Consider the following 22,894-nt stretch of genomic DNA (forward strand, 5'->3'; position numbering starts at 1 on the left):
ATTCTAAGGAAACGTCTACAGCAGCAGAAGGGGGTAGGGCGTGGAGCTCTTTTCACACAGGGTGGGTCTGAGCCCCTGCCCCCATTCTGAGCGCTGTGCGTGTGTGTTTTTTTTTTTTTTTTTAATTTTTTTTTTCAACGTTTATTTATTTTTTGGGGGACAGAGAGAGACAGAGCATGAACAGGGTAGGGGCAGAGAGAGAGGGAGACACAGAATCGGAAACAGGCTCCAGGCTCCGAGCCATCAGCCCAGAGCCCGACGCGGGGCTCGAACTCAGGGACCGCGAGATCGTGACCTGGCTGAAGTCGGACGCTTAACCGACTGCGCCACCCAGGCGCCCCTGTGCGTGTGTTTTTATGAAGTCCGCACATGGCAGCCCAGACAGGTGGTGTGAGTGTCATCCCCATTTCACAGATGAGGAAACTGAGGCCTGAGGTCACCTCGCTAATGGCAGAATTGGAGTTTGACCTGGGCCTAGTGGCCCCCTAAACTCAAGTTTTTACTGACTTCCCTCAGGCACCTTCCTTTACATGGTGCCAGCTGCGTGCCGTGAGGCCCTCTGCCCAGATTTTCCATAATCCTTCTGACAGCCCTGCACCCTGGGCTGTATTATTCCTATCCAGGCACAGGAGGGGTGAGCACAGAACCGTGCCGAGAGGCAGCGGGGAGTAGTGGCTGATCTGAAACCTGGCAGGGTTCAAGGTGGGCAGCACGAGGGTACCTTGGTGTGGGTGGGCAGGTGGTGGGAGTGAGGAGAGAAGACAAGGCAGGCCCCAGAGGCCCGGGAGCCCTCTCTTCCGGCTTTGCGGGTTGGTCCGGATTTCCCTGCCTGATTCCCTCCTGAGATTACACCTCCTATATGTTGTTTCAATATTTGCAGGTGGAGGGTGGGAGGGCGGGGCTGGTTTCTGAATGGTTGCAGGGTGGGGCTGGAAGTGTGCTGGGGCCTGTGCTCACTGGTGGCACGTGGAGGGGTGGGGTCACAGCCCCAGAGGCCACCCAGGTCCTAAATAACCTGTGGATGAGAAGCTGGGGTGGGTGAACAGAGCCTCAGAGCCCCTTCGCAGTTGCCTATTCACCTAACTCACACTCGTGAGCATCCACGGTGGGCCAGGCCGTGAACCCTCCGGTCGCTGCCATGTAAGAGCGGCTCCTGCCTGTACAATTCCTACTACGTGCCAGGTGCCGTCTCATTTGCCGATGAGGTGGGGTACTATTATCCAACACCCCATGGTACAGGTGGGGAGACTTGTCCAGCATCATGAGAGGTCAAGGATTCAACACCAGTCCAGTGACACCGCGTTCTGGCTCCTAGCCTCTCAACTGCCTCCTAGCATCCTGTCGTTAGAGCTAAGAAGCTGGTTTCGAAAGAGGTGAGCTCCCCATCATTTGGAGGAATGCAGGCAGATGTTGGAGGACTCCGAATGGATGCTGGACAGAGACGAAGTCTTTCTGACCACTTTGACCTTTGAAGTTGGCTCCCCCTGCCCAAAAGACCCCCACAGGACGTGGTTGTAAGAGTCATATCTGGGTGACCCAGGTCTTCTGACTCCCATTTCAGTGCTGTTTTGGTCCCCACGTTGGGCAAGACTGAGGAACCCCTTCTCATAGGTTTCTCAGCACTTTGGGATTTCACAGGGCCTGACCCATTTCTGGGCAGGTTGGAGGCAGAGCTGACTGTCATACCTTAAGTTCAAGTCCTGGCTGCGGCCTTTCCTGGTCGTGTGCCTTAGAGCAAATTGCATCAATTCAGCTTACCCATCTTTAAAACGGGGAGGAGAGGGGCACCTGGATGGCTCAGTCAGTTAGGCATCTGACTCCTGATTTCAGCTCAGGTCATGGTCTCGTGGTTTGTGAGTTCAAGCCTTGCATCGGGCTCCGTGCTGACAGCACAGAGCCTGCTTGGGATTCTCTCTCTCTCTCCTGCCTTTCTGCCCCTCCCCCACTCACATGCACACATGTGCGCTCGCTCTCTCTCTCTCTCTCTCTCTCTCTCTCTGGAAAAAAAACTTTAAAATGGGGATGATAATATTTTTGTGAGGATTGAATAAGGTATTCTGTACAAAGTACATGGCACATAGTAGGTGGTCAGTAAACATACTCTCTTACTCTTAAGCTGGAGTAACAAAACTATTTCAAAAGGTCTCCAGCTTCTGCTTTGAGGCCTTTGTTAGAATAAAGACCTGGGTCTGAATCCTGCCTCCTCTGCATGACCTTGGGTGGGTTATCTAATAGCTCTCTGCCTCAGTTTCTTCCATCTGTAAAATGGGACTATGTCGGTAATCTATCTTGGGTTGTCATGCCATAAACAGTCCCAGGAACACCATGAGTGCTCAAAAAAAAAGAAAAGAAAAGAAAACCAGTGAGTTTTTAGCATCATAAAACTCCTGCTATGTGCTAGCCAGGCCTCCTCTTTTGCAAATAACACCCCATTGAATCCTCACCCCTGGACAGGAAGGGCTGAGCTGGATGCAAAGACAGGTCTCTGTGGCTGCCGTCGCACCACCCATAGCCACTGCCTCTGTGCTGCCTCAGTCAGGCATGATTCCGGGGCCAAAGCTCAGCAAATCACATGGGCTTGTTCAGGGAGCCAGGATGCCACACTGCCACCGCCACCCCCAGACCACCCCGAGGTTCCTCACAGCTGTCGACTTCCACAGCAGATCAGTTCCAGGCTCATGCCTGGGAGCCTGAGAGGGGAAAGGTGGTTGAGCTGCATTTCAGAGGCCTTCTGTGGCCCTCTGCCCCGTGCCCACGGGGGCAGTCCGTTCCCCCGGGGATGGGTCCTCCCCTGGCCAGTTTGGGCCATAGCCTCTTCCTGCAGTGAGACCGTGCCCTCTCCCGTGAGGCTGCAGGGACCGACCTTCCGGGGGAGGCTTTCCCCCCCTGCCTTTTTAATTTCCTCTTCTGGCCTCAGGCTGTCAGTGCCTTATTAACTTCTGGGGAAGTCGGGAGCCAGCAGGGTAGGGGAGGCACCGCCCTCGTCAGAACCCCTCCCTCAGGCTCAGAACTACGCCCTTGGTGCTGTGTCCCCACCTCCACTACCCACCCCGCCCCAGATCCATCCCCAGGAGCCTGCCTTCCCTGGGGATTACCCTGTCTGAGTTTCAGGGTCCATAGCTACAAACAGACAACCTTCATTCTGTGGGGTTTGGACTTGAGACAACGTGTGTATACAGTCCGGGTAACGATAGGAAACAGATGATTCCTCCAAACGGAGCACATGAAGATGAATTTCATAAGGGCGCTATTGACCAAGGCAGGATGGGGTGGGTGGGGAGAAGGGTGCAGCACCCCGCGGTTGGAATAGTGGGGAGCCGGGAACTGTTGCCTGCCCCAGTCTGATATGGGAAGCAAGGAGAGGTGGCCAGAAGGGACTGGCTGTGTGAGGAAGGTCCCCAGACAGGAGCCGTGACTGCTGAGTCTCTTCCTAAGGAGTTTGGCTGCTAGTTTTCTGTCTCCTCTGGAATCCCCCACTGCAACGTGAGCATGCCTGAGAGTAGCTTGGAAAGCTTGATTAACACCCCAGAGTTGCTGCCTCCGTGGCTTCCGAGCGTCTGTATCTCCAGCCGGTTCTCAGCTGGTGCTGGTGCTGGTGCTGGTGCTGCTGGGCCCTGCGTCAGCACCACCCTTGCCCTGTACCTGTCCTGGCTTGTCCTACCTTTTGGCTCTTTGGACCGAAAGGTCTTCCAGGGCAGGACTGTCAGACTCCATCCCTGCTGCTCTGTGCACCCAGTGTATCCGGGCCTTTGCCCCGCTGAATTCACCGGTGTTTGAATGGTTTGCAGCTTGTCCCTGTTGACTGTTGCCCAGATGCACCCATGCTGTATCTTGGCGGTCCCTAAGTGGCAGCTGTCGCCGAGATGGAGGTCAGCATGCAGGTTTATTAGGGTGCGCCTTTGGGATTAACACCCAGCGGAGCCAAGTGAAGCGAGCGGCGGTGTGCCAAGGGAGAAGATGGGTCACGAGGCTTTCGTGGAAGCCCCGTGGGGAGTTGCCAGCTTGCTGGGATGGCCCTTCACACTGTCCCGAGTTGGGGGCAAGGATGCCAGGCCTTCGCAGCCTACCCATTCCCGTCACTGGATGGTGGCCTCCGGGGGAGCAGTGAGACCTTGGGGGAGGCTCTCCTGGGGCCGAAGGGATCCCTGTCCTCTATGGGACTGGCAGCTGAGGGCTCTCCAGGAGCCCTCCTAGCAGCCTCCAGTCCCGAAGCGGTCTGTGTGGCACATTGTGGCACCTGCCACATCATCAGAACCTGCCCACGGAGCCAGGGAGGGGACAGAGGCTTTCTCGTGGCCGCCACTGCCCTCCCTTCCCTACCCCTGAGTCCTGTGGCCCCTCGACCCCCGGCCAAGAAACCCTCTTGGATCCCTCAAGTACACAGAACCCCCAGCGAAGACCCCTGCCCATGGTTTTGCCTACAGCTGAGTTCCGAATCTTAGTTTTGCTGGGCCCAGCCATCCTGTGACACAGAGAAGCAGAAGTCCCCCAGACCCTATCCTGGCTCGTGCTGAGATGTGGAATAAACGCATCAGTGCTGTTATCCACCACTTGCAGTGATTACGGGGTCCTCCAGGCCTTCTGGAGAGAGGGAGAGGAAAAGGAAGGCATTGTGTTTTCTGTCATGTCCCTGAGGCCGGCAGTCCCAGGGAGTACATCTGACTCCTGTTTCTGGGGCAGAGTGTGGTGGGTAGAGGCTCCCTTTGGAGTCAGATTGACCAGCATATAAACCTAGGCAAGGTGACCTTGGATTTTCTGAATGCCCTTGGCTAGGTAGTAACCAATACCTCTGAACTTGTCTGTCAAGTGGGCTGATGGTGGCCACCTGGGAACTGTGTTGTGAGGATTATGGGGGGCCGGCCCCGTGTCTCAGCTCAGGCAGCCGAAGCAGAACACCACAGATGGAGTGGCCTAAACAGACATTGATTTCTTGCAGTTTGGAGGCTGAGAAGTCCAAGGCCAAGGTGCTAGCCCATTCAGTTCCTGGCGAGGGCTGTCTTCCTGGCTTGTAGATGACCTTTTCCCTGTGCTCTTCTCCTCTTCCTCTTTTTTTAAGGACCCCAATCCCATCCTGAGGGCCTCACCTTCATGACCTCATCCAACCCTAATTTCCCCCCAAAGGCCCCACTTGCAAATACCATCACATGGGGACTGGGGTAGGGCTTCAGCATGTGAATCTTTGGGGACACAAGCATCCAGTCCATGACACCAGTGCTGTGCATTTAGTAAGTTGGAGAATTATTATTATTTTCAAAGACAAGCCATCGGCTGAAACCTCTAGAATAGCATCAAGAGCCTGGGTTGACACTATGCTTCAGCCTCCTGTTCACTGTGTGACCTCGGGTTTGTTGCTTAATCTCTCTGATCTTAATTCTCATGGTGTGAGAAATCGGTATAAAAGTAGAACCATGGGGTGCCTGGGTGGCTCATTGGGTTAAGCGTCCAACCTCAGTTCAGGTCGTGATCTCATGTTTCGTGGGTTCAAGCCCTGAGTCGGGCTCTCCACTACTCTCAGCATGGAGCCCGTTTCAGATCCTCTGTTCCCCTCTGTCTCTGCCCCTCCCCTGCTTGTGTTTTCTCTCTGTATCTCTCTCAAAAATAAACAAACTTAAAAAAATTTTTTTTTAAATACAAATAGAACCAAGCCTCATAGAGCTGTGGAGAGGGTATAGTGAGTTAATAACATAGGTAACTCTAGAACTAATTTACCATTCATTCATTCATTCATTCATTCACTGGCACAGAAGAGCTCATTCAGAGGGATAAGGATGGTGAGGATACGGATGGTGGATGTATCAGTCTGCCCTGGCCACCATAACAAGGTACCACACACTGAGTGGCTTAAACAACAGAAATGTATTTTCTCACAGTGCTGGAGGCTGGAGGTCCAAGGTCATGATGTCAGCAGGGTTGGCTTCTGCGGGCCACGAGGGAAGGCTCTGTTCCTGGTGTTCCTTATGGATGGCCCTCTTCTCCCTGTGTCTTCATGTGGCCATCCCTCTGGTGGTCTGCATCCCAATTTCCTCTTATAAGGACAGCAGTCACACCAGATGAGGCCCCACCCTCATGACCTCATTGTAACATACTTACCTCTGTAAAGATCTTGGCTCCAAATAGATCACATCCTGAGGTCCTAGGGGTTAAGATTTCAGCATGTGATTGGGGGGCAGGGACACGGTTCAGCCCATCACAGTTGGGGAGGTGAAGGCATCCTGGAAAGTGGGAGTTTCTGGAAAGTGGGTAGGTCTTTGAGGCCAGAGGGGTAAACTGAGGCCTCTTGGGGCAGTGCTAGCAGCCTGAGCACACCTACTGGTTGGTAGCACAGCCAGAACTTAGAACTTAGGGATTTTCCATCCCAGGCAACCTTTTGTGGATGGAGCAGGGGGGTCCTGGCGGTCACTGCACTAGCCACGGGGGAGGACGTGGGCAGATGGCAGGGCCCCTGTGTCACAGTCACTCTGGCAGGCTACAGGCAGATGGCCACCTCCGAGGGGCAGACGGACATTGGCAGGAGGGCTATAAGCTGCCTGAGAGAGGGCTGGCCACTGGGAAGAGCTGGGGCTGGCCCTGTGTGTGGGGTGGTCAGCTGCTTTAGCCCTCCCCCCCTTGCTGTCCCCTTCTGTGACACCAGGGTGGGCAGCATGGGCCAGCCCAGTTGTACCAGACATTCTCATGCAGGATCAGTGAGTTGGAGAAACACACTCTGTGTGTTTCTCCTTGATCCCACACTCTTACTGGACGATACCGCAGACACCAGAGGTGTGTGGGTTTGCTACACCTCAGTCAGTTCTCCGACGCCAGCCGGGTGGCCGCCACTTAACCGATTCTGATGCTAGCTGCCTGGAGTCAGTGTCAGGTCACACAGGTTAGGGTCCCCAGTCCTGCAAGACTGTCCCCCACTTCAGGTGCAAGTCTCAGATTGTCACCTGTACTTCTTTGTTGGTTTTGTTTATCTATCTATTTTTGAGAGAGACAGAGAGAGAGTGTGTGCGCACAAATATGGGGAGGGGCAGAGAGAGAGGGAGACACAGAATCCAGAGCAGGCTCCAGGCTCTGAGCTGTCAGCATAGAACCCAATGTGGCTCACGAACTGCAAGATCATGACCTGAGCTAAAGTCGGACGCTTAACCGACTGAGCCACCCAGGCGCCCCATCCCCTGTACTTCTTGATGGCCACATACTGGGGTTCCCCTAGCCCCCTCCTTAGGTTTGATCATTTGCTCATAGAAGTCAGGGAAACACTTAGGTTCACCAGTTTATACAAAAAGGTACGATACAGGACGCAGATGAACATCCAGATGGAAGAGGTGCGTAGGGCAAGGTCTGGGGGAAGGGCACAGAGCCTCCGTGTCATCTTGTGACACCCTCCATCACCTCCATGTTCGGCAGCCTGCTCTCCAAGCCTCATACTTGGGGACTTTTATGGAGGCTTCATTAACACAGACACGATGGAGAGTGAACTCAGTCTGCCTCCCTGTCCCCTTCCGGGAGAATGAGGGATGGGGCTGAAAGTTCCAAGCTTCTCATCATAGCTTGGTCTTTCTGGTGCCCAGTCCCCATCCCGAAGTGATCCAGGAGCCCGCCAGGCATCACCTCATTAGAACAAAGGACATTCCTCTCACCCAGGAGAGTCCAAGGGATTTAGAAATTCTGTGTCAGGAACTGAGGTCAAAGATCAGATGGTAGAATAGAAGATGCCCCTAGTGCTGTGATCACTTAGGAAATTACCAGGGCTTTAGGAGCTCTGTGCGGGGAACTGGGGGCCAAGACCAACAGGTATATGTTTTTTTTTTTTTTATTATTTCACGGTCAGCAAACTATTGCCCAAAGGACAAACCCGGCTCTCCACTTGGTTTTGTAAATAAAGTTTTATTGGAACACAGCCACACTCATTCATTGGCATATGGCTGCCCTCCGGATACAAGGGTGAAGTTAAATACTTGAGACAGAGACCAGATGGCCAGCAAAGCCAAGAATGCTTACTCCGTAGATCTCTACAGAAACGGTTTGCAGACCCTTGATTTTGTGCTTCTCTGTCTATAGTTCTAGGTACCAGGTTCACCCCTGGAACTTCCTTGTTGTGCTGAGAACAGCAGTGTCTGCTGAGAACCCGCTTCCTGGTTCACAGTCAGCTGTCTTCTCTCTATGTCCTCACATGACAGAAGAGGGAAGGGAGCTCTCCAGGGTCTCTTTCATGAGGTCACCAATCCTACCCATGACCTCATCACCTCCCACAGGCCCCGCCTCGTAATACCCCCATCACACTGGGGATTAGAATTTCAACATAGGATTTTGGGGGAACTGAAACATTCAGTCCATTGCAAGGAGTGTCCTCCTCCCCAGAGCCTCAGTTTTCCTCCTCTGTACATGGGGAGAGTATTACCCTGAATTGTTGGGATGATCCCATGAGGCAAGGCAGGCAGGAGAGAATTTCACAAAGTGCCACACTCTCGGGACTTATTCTCTCCATTCTACCTGCTGATAGCCTCCACCTTGCTGTGCTGGCAGCATGGAGCCTGGAGACTGCTTCCCCCTCTCTGACCCTTCCCCACTCTCTCTCTCTCTCAAAAATAAACATCAAATTTTTTTTTAAAAATCAACTGCAATTGGGGCGCCTGGGTGACGCAGTCAGTTAAGCGTCCGACTTCAGCCAGGTCACGATCTCACGGTCCGGGAGTTCGAGCCCCGCGTCAGGCTCTGGGCTGATGGCTCGGAGCCTGGAGCCTGTTTCCGATTCTGTGTCTCCCTCTCTCTCTGCCCCTCCCCCGTTCATGCTCTGTCTCTCTCTGTCCCAAAAATAAATAAAAACGTTGAAAAAAAAATTAAAAAAAAATCAACTGCAAAATATTTATTTACACTATATTAACACATAGTATCCACACTTGTAAAAACTGTGGTAAAATACACAACATAAAGTTTTCCCTTCATCATTTTTAAGTTCGGTAGTGCTAAGTAATTCACATTGTTGTGTGGTCAGTCTCTCTTCGTCTCACAAAACTACAGCTCTGTACCCATTAAGTAATAATTTCCCTTTCTCTCCTCCCCCCAGCCCCCGGCAACCACCATTCTGTTTTCTGTCTCTATGAACTTGCCTCCTCTAGGCACAACTTATAAGTATTTTGTCTCTTTGTGACTGGCTTATTTCACTTAGCGTGACATGTTCAAGGTTCACACATGTAGTGGCAGGTGTCAGAATTCCCTTCCTTTTTTTTTTTCTAACTTTATGTGTATATTTTGAGAGAGAGAGGGGGAGGGACAGGCAGAGAGAGGGGGGAGAGAGAGAGAGAGAGAGAGAGAGAGAGAGAGAGAGAGAGAATCCTAAGCAGGCTCCACACCATCAGTGCAGAGCCCGACACAGGGCTCTATCCCACAAACCATGAGACCACGCCCCAAGCCAAGATCCAGAGTCAGACACTCAACCAACTGAGCCACCCAGGCGCCCCAGAACTTCCTCCCTTTTAAGGCTGAGTTATATTCCCTTGCATGTGTCTGCTACATTTTGTTTATCCATTTGTCCATCAGTGGACACGTGGGTTGTTTCTGCCCTTGGCTGTTGTGGATAGTGCTGCCATGAACACGGGTGTGCAAATCTCTCATCAACACTCTGCTTCCAGTCCTTTGGGGTATATACCCAGAAGAGAACTGCTGGATCAGATGGTAATTTTCTGTTTAATTTTTTGAGGACCTGCTATCCTGTTTTCCTTAGGAACAGCACAAGTCTATGTGCCCATCAGCAATGCACGAGAGTTCCGATTTCTCCATATGTGCACCCACACTTGTTATTTTCCATTTTTCGATAGGAGCCATCCTAATAGGTGTGAGGCGGTCAGTACCTCATCACGGTTTTGATTTGCACTTCCCTGATGATGAATGATGTTGAGCATCTTTGCGTGTGCTTGTTGGCCACCTGTTTATCTTCTCTGGAGACATGTCTGTCCAGGTCCTTTGTCCATTTGGGAATCAGGGTTTTTTTTGTTGTTGTTGAGTTGTAGGAACGCACCATACAGTCTAGACATTTGCTCCTTATCAGATACACGATTTGCAGGTATTTTCACCCATTCCATGGGTGTTGCCTTTTCACTCTGTTTATTGTGTCCTTTGATGTACGGAAGTTTGTTTACTTTGACATCGTCCAGTTTACTTCATGTTACTTTTGCCTGCTCTGCTTTTGGTGTCACAGCCAAGAAATCGTTGCCAAACCATGGCGTTTCTCTGCTGTTTTCTTTGAGGAATTCTGTAGTGTTCGCTCTGGTATTTAGGCCTTTGATCCATTTTGAGTTGACTTTTGTGTATGGTACAGGTGAGGGTCTCACTTCATTCTTTTCCATGTGGACAGCCAGTTTTCTCAAGAGCATTTGTAGGAGATTGCCCCCCCCCCCACACACACTGAATGGTCTTGGCATCTTTGTCAAAATCGTTTCATATGTACTGATAGATGTGAAGGCTTATTTCTGGGCTCTCTGTTCTTCACCACTTGTGTTTATGCTGGTACCTCAAAATATGCTAGTATTTTTATTACCATAGTTTTATAATGAGGTTTGAAGTCAGGAAATACCAAACTTCTAGCTTTGTTCTTACTGTTCAAGATTGCTTTGCCTATTCATGGGAGTCCTTATGACTTTTAGGATAGATTTTTATTTTTCTGCAAAACAAAAACAAAAACAAAAACAAAAACAAAAAAACGCCACGCCAAAACAACATCAACAAAATGCCATTGGGATTTTGATGGCGATTACATGTAGATTACTTTGGGTTTTATTGACAACAATATTAAGTATTTAAATCTCTGAACAATGGGAAGCCTTCCCATTTATTTGCATCTTTAAAAAGTTCTCTCGGGGTGCCTGGGTGTCTCAGTTGGTTGTGCATCCAACTTTGGCTCAGGTCGTGATCTCACAGCTTGTGGGTTCGAGCCCTGCATCGGGCTCTGTGCTGACAGTCCAGAGTCCGGAGCCTGCCTCTCTCTCTGTGCCCCTCCCCTGCTCATGCTTTGTCTCTTTCTCCTTCAAAAATGAATAAATAATAATAATAATAATAATAAAGTTCTCTCAGCAGGTTTACTGTAGCTTTCAATATACAGGTCTTTCATCTCCTTGGTTAAGTTTATTCCTAAGTATTTTATTCTTTTTGATGCTACTTTTTTTTTTAGTGTTTCTTTATTTTTGAGAGAGAGAGAGCATGAGCAGGGGAGGGGCAGAGAGAGAGGAAGAGAGAGAGAATCCGAAGCAGGCTCCGTACTATCAGCAGAGAGCCCGACACGAGGCTCGAACTCAGAAACTGCGAGCTCATGACCTCCGCTGAAGTTGGACGCTAAACTGACTGAGCCACACAGGCACCCCTGTTTTTGATGCTATTGTAAACAGAATATTTAACATTTTGTTTGGGGATTGTTCATCGGTACTGTTTAGAAATACAGCTAATTTTCACGTATGGGTTTTGTATCCTGCAACATTGCTGAATTTATTTATGACTGCTAACAGTTTTCTTGTGGAGTTTCTAGGGTTTTCTGGGCATAAGATCAACCAAGATCATTTTACTTCTTTCTTTCTGATTTGCATACCTTTGGTTTCTTTTCCTTGTCCTAATTCATCTGGCTATAGCTTCCAATGCTACACGAAGTAAAAGAGGTGGGCAAAGGTGTCTTTGTCTTGCTCTTGACTTTGAAGGAAAAACTTTCAATCTTCCACCGTTGCATGGGATGGTAACTCTGGGTTTTTCATACATGATTTTCATACGTGACTGGTAGTTTCTTCCTGTTCTTAGTTTGGTGAGAGTTTTTATGATAAACAGGTGTTGAATTTTGCCGCATTCTTTTTCTGTATCAGCCGCGATGCCCATGTGGTACTTTTCTCTTCATTATGTTAATGCTGGTGTCTTGCGTTGGTCGGTTTTTGTGCCTTGAACCCTTGCTGCATCTTAGCAGTAAATCCTACTTGGTCATGACGCATGTGGAGCTCTCCGGATCCTGCTGGATTCTGTTTGCCAGTGTTTTGTTGAGCCTTCTGATGGAGTCACTCATTGGAGACATTGGTCTCCAGTGTTTGTGTCATGACTTGCTTGGCTTTGCTTTCCAAGGTAATGTTGGCCTCATGCAATGCAAGTATTCCCTCCTCTTCCATTATTATTATTATTTTAGAAGAATTTGAGGAGGATTGGTGTTAATTCTGATTTTTGTCGAGTCTTTCTTTCTCTCTCTCTCTCTCTTATTTTTTTGCTCTTAGTCAGTCTGGCTTAAGGTTTGTCAATTCTGCTGATCTTTTTGAAGACTCAACTCTTGGTTTTGTTAAAACCTACCATTGTATTTCTTTTCTTTATTTTGTTTATCTCTGCTGTGAAATTGCGATGACCTTCCTTCTGCTAGCTTTGGGTTTTGTTTGTTCCTCTGTAGTTCCTTGAGGTGTCAAGTTAGACTGTTGATTGGAGATCTTCCTTGTTGTTTGAACATAAGCACTTCCAGCTGTAAATGCCCCTTGTACCCTGCTTTCTTTACATCCCCTGGATTTTGATACGTTGCCTTTTCCTTTCCATTTGTTTCAAGATACTTGCTGATTTCTCTTGTGATTTATTCTTTAACCCATTGGTTGTTGGAGACTGTGTATGGTTTGGGGCACTTGGGTGGCTCAGTCAGTTGAGTGTCTCTCTCTCTTTTTTTTTTTAATATAATTTATTGCCAAACTGGCTTACATACAACACCCAGTGCTCATCCCAACAAGTGCCCTCCTTAATGCCCATCACCCATTTAGCCCATCCCCCCACCCACCTCCCCTCCAGCAACCTTCAGTTTGTTCTCTGAATATAAGAGTCTCTTATGGGGGCAGCCTGGGTGGACTCAGTCAGTCGAGGGACCGACTTCGGCTCAGGTTATGATCTCACGTTGAGTTCGAGCCCCACGTTGGGCTTTGTGCTGACAGCTTGGAGCCTGGAACCTGCTTCGGATTCTGTGCCCTCCTTCTCTCCTTGTCCCTCCCCCACTCGTGCTCTGTCTCTCCAAAAATATATAAGCGTTGTTTTGTTTTTTTTTTAAGAGTGTCTTATGTCTCATGTCATGACCTCACAGTCGTGGGTTCAAGCCCCGCATCGGGCTCTGTGCTTATCAACCTGATGGGTGTTGGAGAGCAGCCACTGTGGGGACCCTGGAAGCAGGGGAATTTTATTCTCCCGAACAGGTTACTGTTTCAGCCAGAATAGAGAGACCAGGTGAGGTTTTAGGCAAGTAACACTGCAGGCATTCTGTGCGCCAGGCTCTGTGCTCAGCACGTGGTGTGCATTACCTTGTTCAGTCTTCCCGCAGCCCCATGAGGTAGGTGCTGTTCCTATACGCCCTTCACCCAGCGAGAAAACTAAGGTTCAGAGAGGTGATGTGATTTGACTGTGGAAACACAATCAGTAGCCACAGTGGCCAGGATATGGCAGCTGGAGCTGAGATGGGGGGAAAAAAGTCTTAAGTCAAAAGTCCAGCCATGGCTTCCTAGCTTTGTGGCCTTCAGTAGGCCAGTTTGCCTCCCCACCCTCAAGTTTCCACACCTGTAAACAGGGCCGATTCCAGGCGTTTGGCTAGGTAGTTTTCAGACTTGGAAATGCTGCTGGTGAAGCCCAGCTTAGAGCTCGCTGAGCTCAGAGGTCAGCACTGTTCACGGGGCGAGTGCTGACTCGGTTGTGTGGGGCAGACACTGCAGGGCATGGCCAGGGATGCTCTGAGTTCTGTTTTCCCCTCCAGGAGGCAACCGCAAGGAAGGGGAGAGGGGCATGGAGAGCCTGCGATCGTTCTCCGGTGGGTGCACTGCTGAGCTGGCCTGGCTGAGGCCGAGTAGGCCACAGGGCAGCCAGGAAGGGAGCGGCTGCTCATGGAGGGGGTTGGATTCAGAACTGCTCCTGTTACCCCATGTCGCAGCCCTGGCGATGCAGAGCTGGGACCGGCCTTTGAGGTCATCTCTCTTGGCCTCCTCAACCTCAAGGTGGGGAAACTGAGCCTCTAGAGAGGAGAAATGCATGGCTAAAGCCCCATGGTGACGCTGGGCAGCCTGGGGGCCAGAATCCAGCAAAGCAGAAGGGTGTTCAGGCCACTGGGGAGTCATCTCTGTGAGCAGAGGCCCGGCTGCCCTTTCAGCACTGTGTCCCTCACTCCTGGTGCATCAGGGGCGCTCAAAAAAGATTTGTTGAGCATGTGAGGATAGTAGGAAAACACACCCCCAGGGAGTCAGACAGCCTGGAATTCCGTGTCTGCTCTGGGCCAGCTTTACTTCTCTGGGCAAGTTTGCTCTACTTTGCTGAGCCTCGGTTTCCCAAATTGAGATCACAGACCCAACTGGTAGGTGCCTGAGTAGGGATTGGAACCCAGAGCTGCTAGATTCCAGGCCTGATTTATCACTATACCTTCCTGATTCTTTTATATACTTGTTTCCCCTTCCTCCCTCCCTCCCTCCCTCCCTCCTTCCTTTCTTTCTTTCTTTCTTTCTTTCTTTCTTTCTTTCTCTCTCTCTCTCTCTCTTTCCTTCCTTCTTTCCTTCCTTCCTTCCTTCCTTCCTTCCTTCCTTCCTTCCTTCCTTCTCTCCTTCCTTCCAAAAATACTTATTGAGTACCTGCTATGTGCCAGGCACTGTTCTAGTCTCCATGGATACAGAAGTGAACAAGATGGGTGAGGCCCTGGCCTCAGGGAATTTATATCTTAGAAGAAGGTAATAGTAAGCAAGTAAACAGGACAGGAATAGCATATGTACCCAGAAGGGACTGTAACGGGGTGTGAGTGGTGTCAGGGGAGGGCTGTGTCAGATAAGGGGCTCAAGGAAGATGACATTTCGAAATGTGTGACACCTGAGAAGAACCAGCCAGGTAGAGAGCCTGAAGAAATAATTCAGTAAAACATGATGCTCTCACAGGCCACAGGCCTCAGACTTGCAGAAGGCGCCATGAGGAGGGCATGGAAGGAGAGAAGTTATCATAGCACCCCAGATGGCCTCAGAGGGCCAGGAAGGACGACACGGCCCTTGGGGATGACCGCACCCTGGGTCGCGTTTGGGTCTCTCCGTCCAACTGCCTCTGCCCTTCCAGGTGAAGCAGATCATGGAGGAGGCAGTCACACGGAAGTTCGTCCACGAGGACAGCAGCCACATCATCTCCTTCTGTGGTGAGTCCATGGACCCTGACCTGGAACGGGTCTTCTTTCTCTGTGGGCTGCCTTGGGGGAGTGGCGTCTTTGTGCAAGATTCTCATACCGTGTTTTGACTTTGTGACTCTGAAGTTATTTTTGGATTCCCGGGGGGCTCTGTGAGGGAATTTGGAACCACTGAGAAGTCGAGAGAAGAAAGGAAGAATGGCCTGTGTACCCAGCAGGAGTTAGTCACTGCTGATGCTGGACGGACTGTCTTCCCCTCGTGTGGGCTCAGTTCACGGCTACCCATCCCCCTAGTGACGTTGGTCTCGCATCTGATGACAGACTCTGCACCCTTTCCTCACCCTGCCTGTGGCTGTTGCCAAATGAAGGGGGAGGATGGATAGGCTTTAAAGACATAGGGAATCGGGAGCCATTGATCCATCCTAAGGGATCACGTCCAGCTGGCTCAGCAGAGGAGGCAGGCCCAGGGCTCGGAGCTTGACTTGTATCCTTGAACCAGCTGTGCTCACAAGATTCCAGAAATAAATAACCGTGCTGCCAGGTTCTTAACTGTCCTTCCACAATGGCTGCAGACACATGTTTTACGTGTCCCCACAGTCAGGGTTCAGCTTCTAATCCATGTGTATGTATAAGCAGGGATGTTTCTTTCTGCCTGAAAACCTTTTCATTCCATGACTGGAGTGTCTCACAATGGAGGACGTGCTGTATCTCCCCTCTCGCGCTCTTGGCCCCGAGGAGAGGCCAGAGCGAGGAGACCTGGTCGGCCCTCAGCTTCATCCAGACGGCTGGAGGCACTACCCATGGGAGCACATGCCGTGACCTGGGAGCCCACTGCTGTCAGTTTAGCCCCTTTGCAGCCAGGCAGACCTGGGTTCAGATCCCTCCTCTGCCATTTGTTTGTTGGCTGACGTTGGCAAAAAAAAAAAAAAATTAAGTTTATTTGGAGAGAGAATGTGTGGGCAGAGGGAGGGCAGAGAGAGAGGAAGAGAGACAGAGAGAATCTCAAGCAGGCTCTATGCTGTGAGCGCAGAGTCTGATGCGGGCCCCGAACCCATTAACCATGAGATCGTGACCTGAGCCGAAGTCGGACGCTTAACCGACTGAGCCATCCAGGTGCCCCCACGTTTTTTTTTAAAGTGAGATATGATTATTTAAATTACATATATGTGTGTGTGTGTGTGTGTTTATATACTTGTATGTGTATATATAGGTGTATATATATATATATATATATATATACATGTCTGCATATGTACATGTGTATATACGCATAAATGTTAACGTGAGAACGTATATATGCCTAATTTTTTTTTATCCTGGACATCTCTATTTGCAAAGAAAATAATAGGCATACTTCACAGTGTGCGACCATGCTCACCCGTTGAAGATTTAGAGGAATAGAATGGAATAAAAATCATGATTCTCTAACTCCAACCCCAGTGTTTGGATGAGGGAGGAAGGGTGATGTTACTGCAGGGTGAGGTCTGCAGGGTCTCCCTGTGGTGTCTCTGCTCCATTGTGCCTTATGAGCCATTGTCAGAAAGACTCGAGGCATGTCTCCAGTGCTTGAACAGTTAATTAACTTATTTCAGTCTAAACAAAAGTGTTGTGTGTACAAGCAAAAATGAAGATATTTCAGAGAGTCTCACCCAGAATATATTAAACCCATGGGCAGATTAGGCAATAGGGTGGGCATCCGTTCAAAGCCAAGTAATCGCTGGGGCACCTAGCTGGCTCATTCAGTAGAGCAGGTGACTCTGGAGCTCAACGTTGTGAGTTCAAGCCCCACGTTGGGCGTGGAGCGTCCTTAAAAAAAAAGCTATAATCATAACGTTTTGAAAAAAGTCAAATAATTGCCAACAAAAATAAACCAAGACAAGCAATTGCACCAAACCTCTCGGTATTTCTCCTTGTGTGCAACATAACCTGGGCCAGGCTCTTAACCCTGAGACTGCTGGAGTATTCCTTCTGTGGAGTCACAGTAACTAGAACGCTCACTTCTTGGGTTTTTTCCACAAGGATTAGGTAAGGTAAACCTTAACACTGGTCTCACACCCAGCAGATACCCAATAAGGAGTAGCTCTTATAATATGCTCAGTTTTTCCATCAACATCGATTATGCTCCTATGATATACCAGAGTGAGCTCCCTCCCAGTCTGCTGTGTAAGACAGAAGATAAGAAAATACTCAATAAAGCGCTGCTGAAAGTACCCGAAATAAGACTGGGGCCATCAGAATGGCCTGCACAGGGACTGTTTCCCGGGGGGAGGGGGATGGGGGGGGGGGACACTAAGGCCCAGAGAGGGAAAGCGATTTGCCTGAGGTCACATAGCAAGTTAGTGATAGAGCCCAGGCTACTGCCCAGGTCTCCTGCTCTGAGCAGGGCTGGGCAGGGTGTCCAGGGGAAACACAGACATGGGAAGATGATGACAGTCCTCTCTTTCCAGATCCGCTGTGGCGGCACAAGTGTTGTGAGCACACTTTGGGCTCAGACCTGGGTTTGGATCCCAGCTCGTCTGGGTGGCCCTGGGAAATTCAGTCCCCCTCTTAGGGCCTCAGTTTCCACATCTGAGAAATGGAGATGGCATTCCTTTTTTCCTTGGCTGTGGCAGAGATGGAATGGGATCCATAATGTTAGCTGTTCCTGGAATCACAATAGTGGTGACGATCATGTGATTCTTCAGCCCAGATAAAGCCCACCAGTCCTGTGGTCAGCCTCCCCTCCCTCACTGACAGGAGTAATAGCTAACGTCCCTAAAGCGCTCACTCTGTGCCCAACTATGTGAAGCGCTTGCCATGCATTTTCCCCACCTCGCTTGCTGCAACCATGCCAGATGCCTGTTCGTACTGTCCCCATTTCACAGATGAGGATACTGAGACACAGAGAGAGGAAGTCATTGCCCAAGGTCACACAGCTGGTTAGTGTCTGGGAGAGGATATGAACACAGACAGTCTGACCTTGGGCAGCAAACACAGCTCAGCTCTCCTGCTCCCTTTTGAGGGAGTGGAAGGCAGAGAGACGTACGTGATTTTCCTTTGATGCTTTCGTGGATTTCGCGATTCTGGGGCACCCCGCTCTCCAAGGCGCGTCTGTGTGGCTGAAGACCTGAGCTGGGCTGGGTGCTGGGGAGCACGGGTAGGGCAGGGCCTGCTGACCATTGTGTCCCTGCAGCGGCTGTAGAGGCCTGCGTCCTGCATGGGCTGCGGCGGCGGGCGGCTGGCTTTCTGCGCAGCAACAAGATTGCAGCTCTCTTCATGAAAGTGGGCAAGAACTTCCCACCGGCCGAAGAGCTGAGCCGCAAGGTGCAGGACCTGGAACAGCTGATGGAGAGCGCGTGAGTGTGGAGCATGGGGTATGGGCTGGAGCGTTCCTGCAGGGGACAGTCCAGGCTCCTCCCTGAGCTCTGCCAGAACCCGCACCTCCTGGCACTGTCTGCACTCTCCTTTCGCCAGACTCTTTCCTACCCCGGGGCCTTTGCACATGCTCTACCTACCACCCGGTTCACACGCCTCACCTTCCAGGGCTGGTGCCTTGTCATCATTCAGGCTTTCCCCCAGTTAAGGGTAAACTCCAACCCTCACCCCATTTCTCTTATATATCACTGCTTATTTTCTCTCCTGTGGTTATCACCACCTTAATTATTCATTCCTTTGTGTACTTTTTACTTAATTGTTGTCTGTCTCTCCTCCTTGGCTCTGAACTCCATGAGAACAGGCCACTAAAATCTGTTATTCCCCATTTTGTCCCCAGTGTCTGGACAGTACCCAGCACCTGGTAAAATGCTCAAGAAATGATTGTTGAATGAGTAAGTGTCTGCTGTTAGCCAAACCCATTCCGCATGCAGGAAGACCAAGTTTAATGAAACTACTGTGGTCTCCATCTGCATGGATCAGATACTGACACTGAGGCAACAAGGGGAACCGTGACTTCACTCACATGTCTGGAGGGCTGATTTCCTGGGGGGAGGGCTCAGGGCCTGAGGGCATGTACGGGAGAACCTTCCACCAGAGTCCCAACCGCACAGTTTGACTCTATGCCAGAGCCGTGGTCTGGAGCCTGGTCAGGGCTGGCAAAGAGGTTTCAGCTCCCGTTGGTGCTAGCAGCCGCCCACAGGACCTTGTTGTGAAAGATTCCGGAGCCGTGATTGGGCTTCACGGGAAAGAATGTGTGGATTGATTCGCCGTGTGTGTGACGGGCAAGAGAAGGGAGAGAGAGGCGCACATGCTGTGTGTGCCGTGGGTGATCACTCCTCCTCAGCGGGCGGGAGATGGTCCTTTCCCTCCCTTGCAGGCTGTGCCAGCCCAGAGCTGCTGGCCAGAACTGTGGGACGGGCAAGGCTGTGGACTTAGCGTCACCGCCTCCCTTTCGGAATCAGACTCCTCAGCCACTTGGTCTTCAAGGTGCCTTCCAGTCCGTATGCTAAATTCCCAAGTGTTTGCTGATAACTTCCGAAAGGGAGCGATTTCCATGGGCCTTCCATAATATCGGGAATGACTTTCTCATGGAGGAATTAGAGATACCCATGCCAGGTGGTAAGGGAGAGCCATTCATTTCATTCATGCAATCGCTCATTCATGAGAGAGGGAAGGGGAGAGAGGGAATGAGAGAGAGAGATGAAGAGAAGTATCGCTATGAGAATCTGGCTTGCCCATCAACAGTATATGAAGGTGTCTGTTTTATCGCATCTTCACACTCACTGGGTGTTATCATTTTTTCAACACGTCACCCACTTGCCAGGAGCAATGTGCGCTTTTGTTGTTGTTTTAGTCGCCGTTCCTTCATTCCCTAAAGAGGTTGGGCATTTTGCTGTTTGCACATTGGTCCTGTTGGATCTCCTTTTTTGCGAATATTCCTCCTCCTTCTGTACTGGTCTTGAAGGCGAAACCAGATTCAGGGCCTCCAGGAGAATGTGCGGAAGCTGCCGAAGCTGCCCAGCCTGTCCCCACTTGCCATCAAGCACCTGTGGATCCGCACTGCTTTGTTTGAGAAGGTCCTGGACAAAATTGTGCATTACCTGGTGGAAAACAGCAGGTGAGTGAGAAAGAGCAGCTGCCGTGGCGTGCTCTGGCGCCACCTTCTGGCCATTTTGGGAACTGCACCCTATGGCACAAAGCAACTTTCTTTTCTCTCCTGTTGACGTGCACTTGATTTGAAAGCAGTTAGATAAAGGCCTTCTGGATGTTTGCCTCTCAATGAGCCCAGCTTAGAACCTGGGACTATTCAGGTGCTTCCTGCTAATATAGGATCTTCAAATTTGGAATGAGGAACAAGGATCTTGCAATCTTAGGGATCTTTTTCCTCCCATGAATGAAGCCTACAGTCTGCTTGCTAACTGTGGTCCTAAAAGAATCATGTAGCTTCTCTGTGTCTCTGCTGCTCTTTTAATAAATGGGACAGGGATTGTTGCCATTCTGGAGAAGAGGTGAGAAGGGGAGTTAGTGAGTACACAGTGTTTTGGAAATGTATGATACTTTTTTTACATTTTCTATTCTAGCTCAGATTAACCTGGTGTAAAGGTTTTAGACTATGAGTACTCTTGGCAAGCATTCATCCATGCATTCATTCATCCAGTAACTATTTAATGGGCACCTACCATGTGCCAGGCACTAACTGAGATGTTGGAGATACATTGGTCTTAACTGTCATGTTAAGAGCTTGGATATTATGCTAAGAGCACAGAGGAGCCAGTGAAGAATGTGGGCTTTTGTATAACCTGAGACTCTTCATGGCTAACACTCCTTCCAGCCGTAGACAGATGGGGAGAGAGAGATAGACAGGGGGAGTGGGAAAGAGGAAACACGATGAGGGAAATACCTGAGAATCTCCTCATCTCTCGGTATATGAAAGTGCCTATTTAACCACATCTTCACATGCAGTGGGTATTATGATTACCTTTTATTCTTTGCCTGTTTGCTAGGAAAATATATATGAAAGGAGAGAGCAGAGTCCTTCCTCTCACGAACCTCACATAGTTGCAGGGAAAACAGGAAAATAGTAATTGTGGTAATATGTGGTGAGTATTCCAAGTCAGGTGGGTGGTGTTTTAACTTCCTCTGGGTGGTCAGGAAAAGAATCCTGGAAGACATGGCAGTTAATCATCAGTTTGAAGGGCACGTAGGCATTAACCCGGTGAAGTGGGTAGGGAAAAGAGTGTTCCCAGCCAAGGGAATAGCAGGTGCAAAGGCCAGGAGGCAGGAGACAAATTGGAAGAAATCCAGGCTCTGGAGTGCAATTAATCTCTTCACCTTCTAGTAAAATGTGATATGTCTCTGCCCCGTGCCCTCACATGGGTGTGGGCCTCCGGAGCTATTGCCTTTGGCATATGACCTTGGGTTTTCTGCTGAATGAGTCGGTAGAAGGAATGAGTAATTTATTTGAGCAGCAATGCCAAACTATCTCTTTATTTTTTTTTTTGTCTAAACTTTTTATTTTTTTGATTCACATAGAAGTTGTAACATTAGCGCAAAGAGTACTCGCCTGCCCTCCGTGATCACATCCTACATAACCATAGTACAAATACCAAAACAGGGAATTGACATTGGTACAATACTGTTAACTAAACTACATGCTTTATTTGGATTTCACTAGTCTTTATGTACACTCATTTTTTTCTGTCTAGTTCTATGGAATTTTAGCATAGTTAAATTCAGTATAAATACATATATGTATTATTTAATTAAATGTATTATTTAACTATTTAATAAAAATTACATATGTATATGTATTATACTCATAGTATAAATACAGTCTATAATTCTGTATAACCAACACCGCAGTCACGACACAGAACTGTTCCAGTGAAACCTACCACCCCAAAGAAGCTCCCTCGAGCTACCCTCAATGGTCACATCTTGCCCCCAGTCCCACCTGCTAGTTTTTAAGGTACTCTTTCCAAGGTTTATGATCATGCAACGGTGCTGGTTTTCAGCATAGAGACTGAGTGGCAGAGTGGAAAGTGTCTTGAAGTTTTACCTTCAGATCTTACACCAAAATGGATAAACTTGCTGCTGAGAATGCACAGAGCATGTCCGTTCGGCTTCAGCCAATATCCTGGTGGATAGAAGATTCCTCTGGGGTCAAATTACAGTGATGTTGCCACCCCTTAGCAAGAACTCCCTGGTGTCAGAGTCTGTGCTGTTGCTGTAAAAGCAGGTCAATATTTAATCCTCCCAACAGCCTGGGCAGGTGAGTTCTGTCATTCTTGTCATTTTATAGCTGAGGACACTAAAGCTCAGAGAGGGTAGTCGTCACATGCCCAGGGACACACAGTGAGAGTGGGAGTGGCCGACCTGGGCTCCCACTCAGTCTGCCTCGCTGCAGATCCTGTGTTCTTAGACCCCTGCTGTAGGATAGGAACACCCAAGCCGGCTGGGTATAGCTTGCATCCACCTGCTGTGTGGCCTCCAAGAAGTCACTTACCCTCTCTGAGCCTGACATCCCTTGGGAAGGTAGAACAAGGTCCTTTCCAACTCTAAAATTCGGTTCCTAGCTGGCAGGAGTTTGCAGAGAATTAGGAGGCACTACACAACAACTCAAACAAAGAAGCAAAACCCAAAAACACTCAGCACAAACATTGTCTTGCCCATATGACAAGTTATTTTGAAGAGCCAGAAGCCAGGGGGCGCTTGCGAGCACGTCAGGCCAGCGTCATCCACATAGTTATCCGCGCAGGAAGTCCTGTTAATATAGCTTTTCCGTACACACCACAGCTAAAAAGCCTTTTATTGCCTCAATAATATTAGGAGAGCAGACATCATCTGAGCTCCCAAGCCACTTGGCGC

At 49.7% G+C, this 22,894-nt stretch overlaps 1 protein-coding gene across 1 annotated transcript in view; it reads left to right on the top strand.

Annotated features, from left to right (window-relative positions):
• The first annotated feature begins 15,028 nt into the window (after positions 1–15,028).
• Positions 15,029–22,894, top strand: part of SGSM1 (small G protein signaling modulator 1) — a 61,368-nt gene continuing 53,502 nt past the window's right edge. Inside the window, 3 exon segments of the mRNA XM_030336712.2 lie at positions 15,029–15,124; positions 18,285–18,447; positions 19,992–20,144. Of these exon segments, the coding sequence (XP_030192572.1) occupies positions 15,061–15,124; positions 18,285–18,447; positions 19,992–20,144 (380 nt within the window). The 5' untranslated portion in view covers positions 15,029–15,060.

Source organism: Lynx canadensis, chromosome D3 (genome assembly GCF_007474595.2).
Source record: "Lynx canadensis isolate LIC74 chromosome D3, mLynCan4.pri.v2, whole genome shotgun sequence".
NCBI classification, from domain to species: Eukaryota; Metazoa; Chordata; class Mammalia; order Carnivora; family Felidae; genus Lynx; species Lynx canadensis.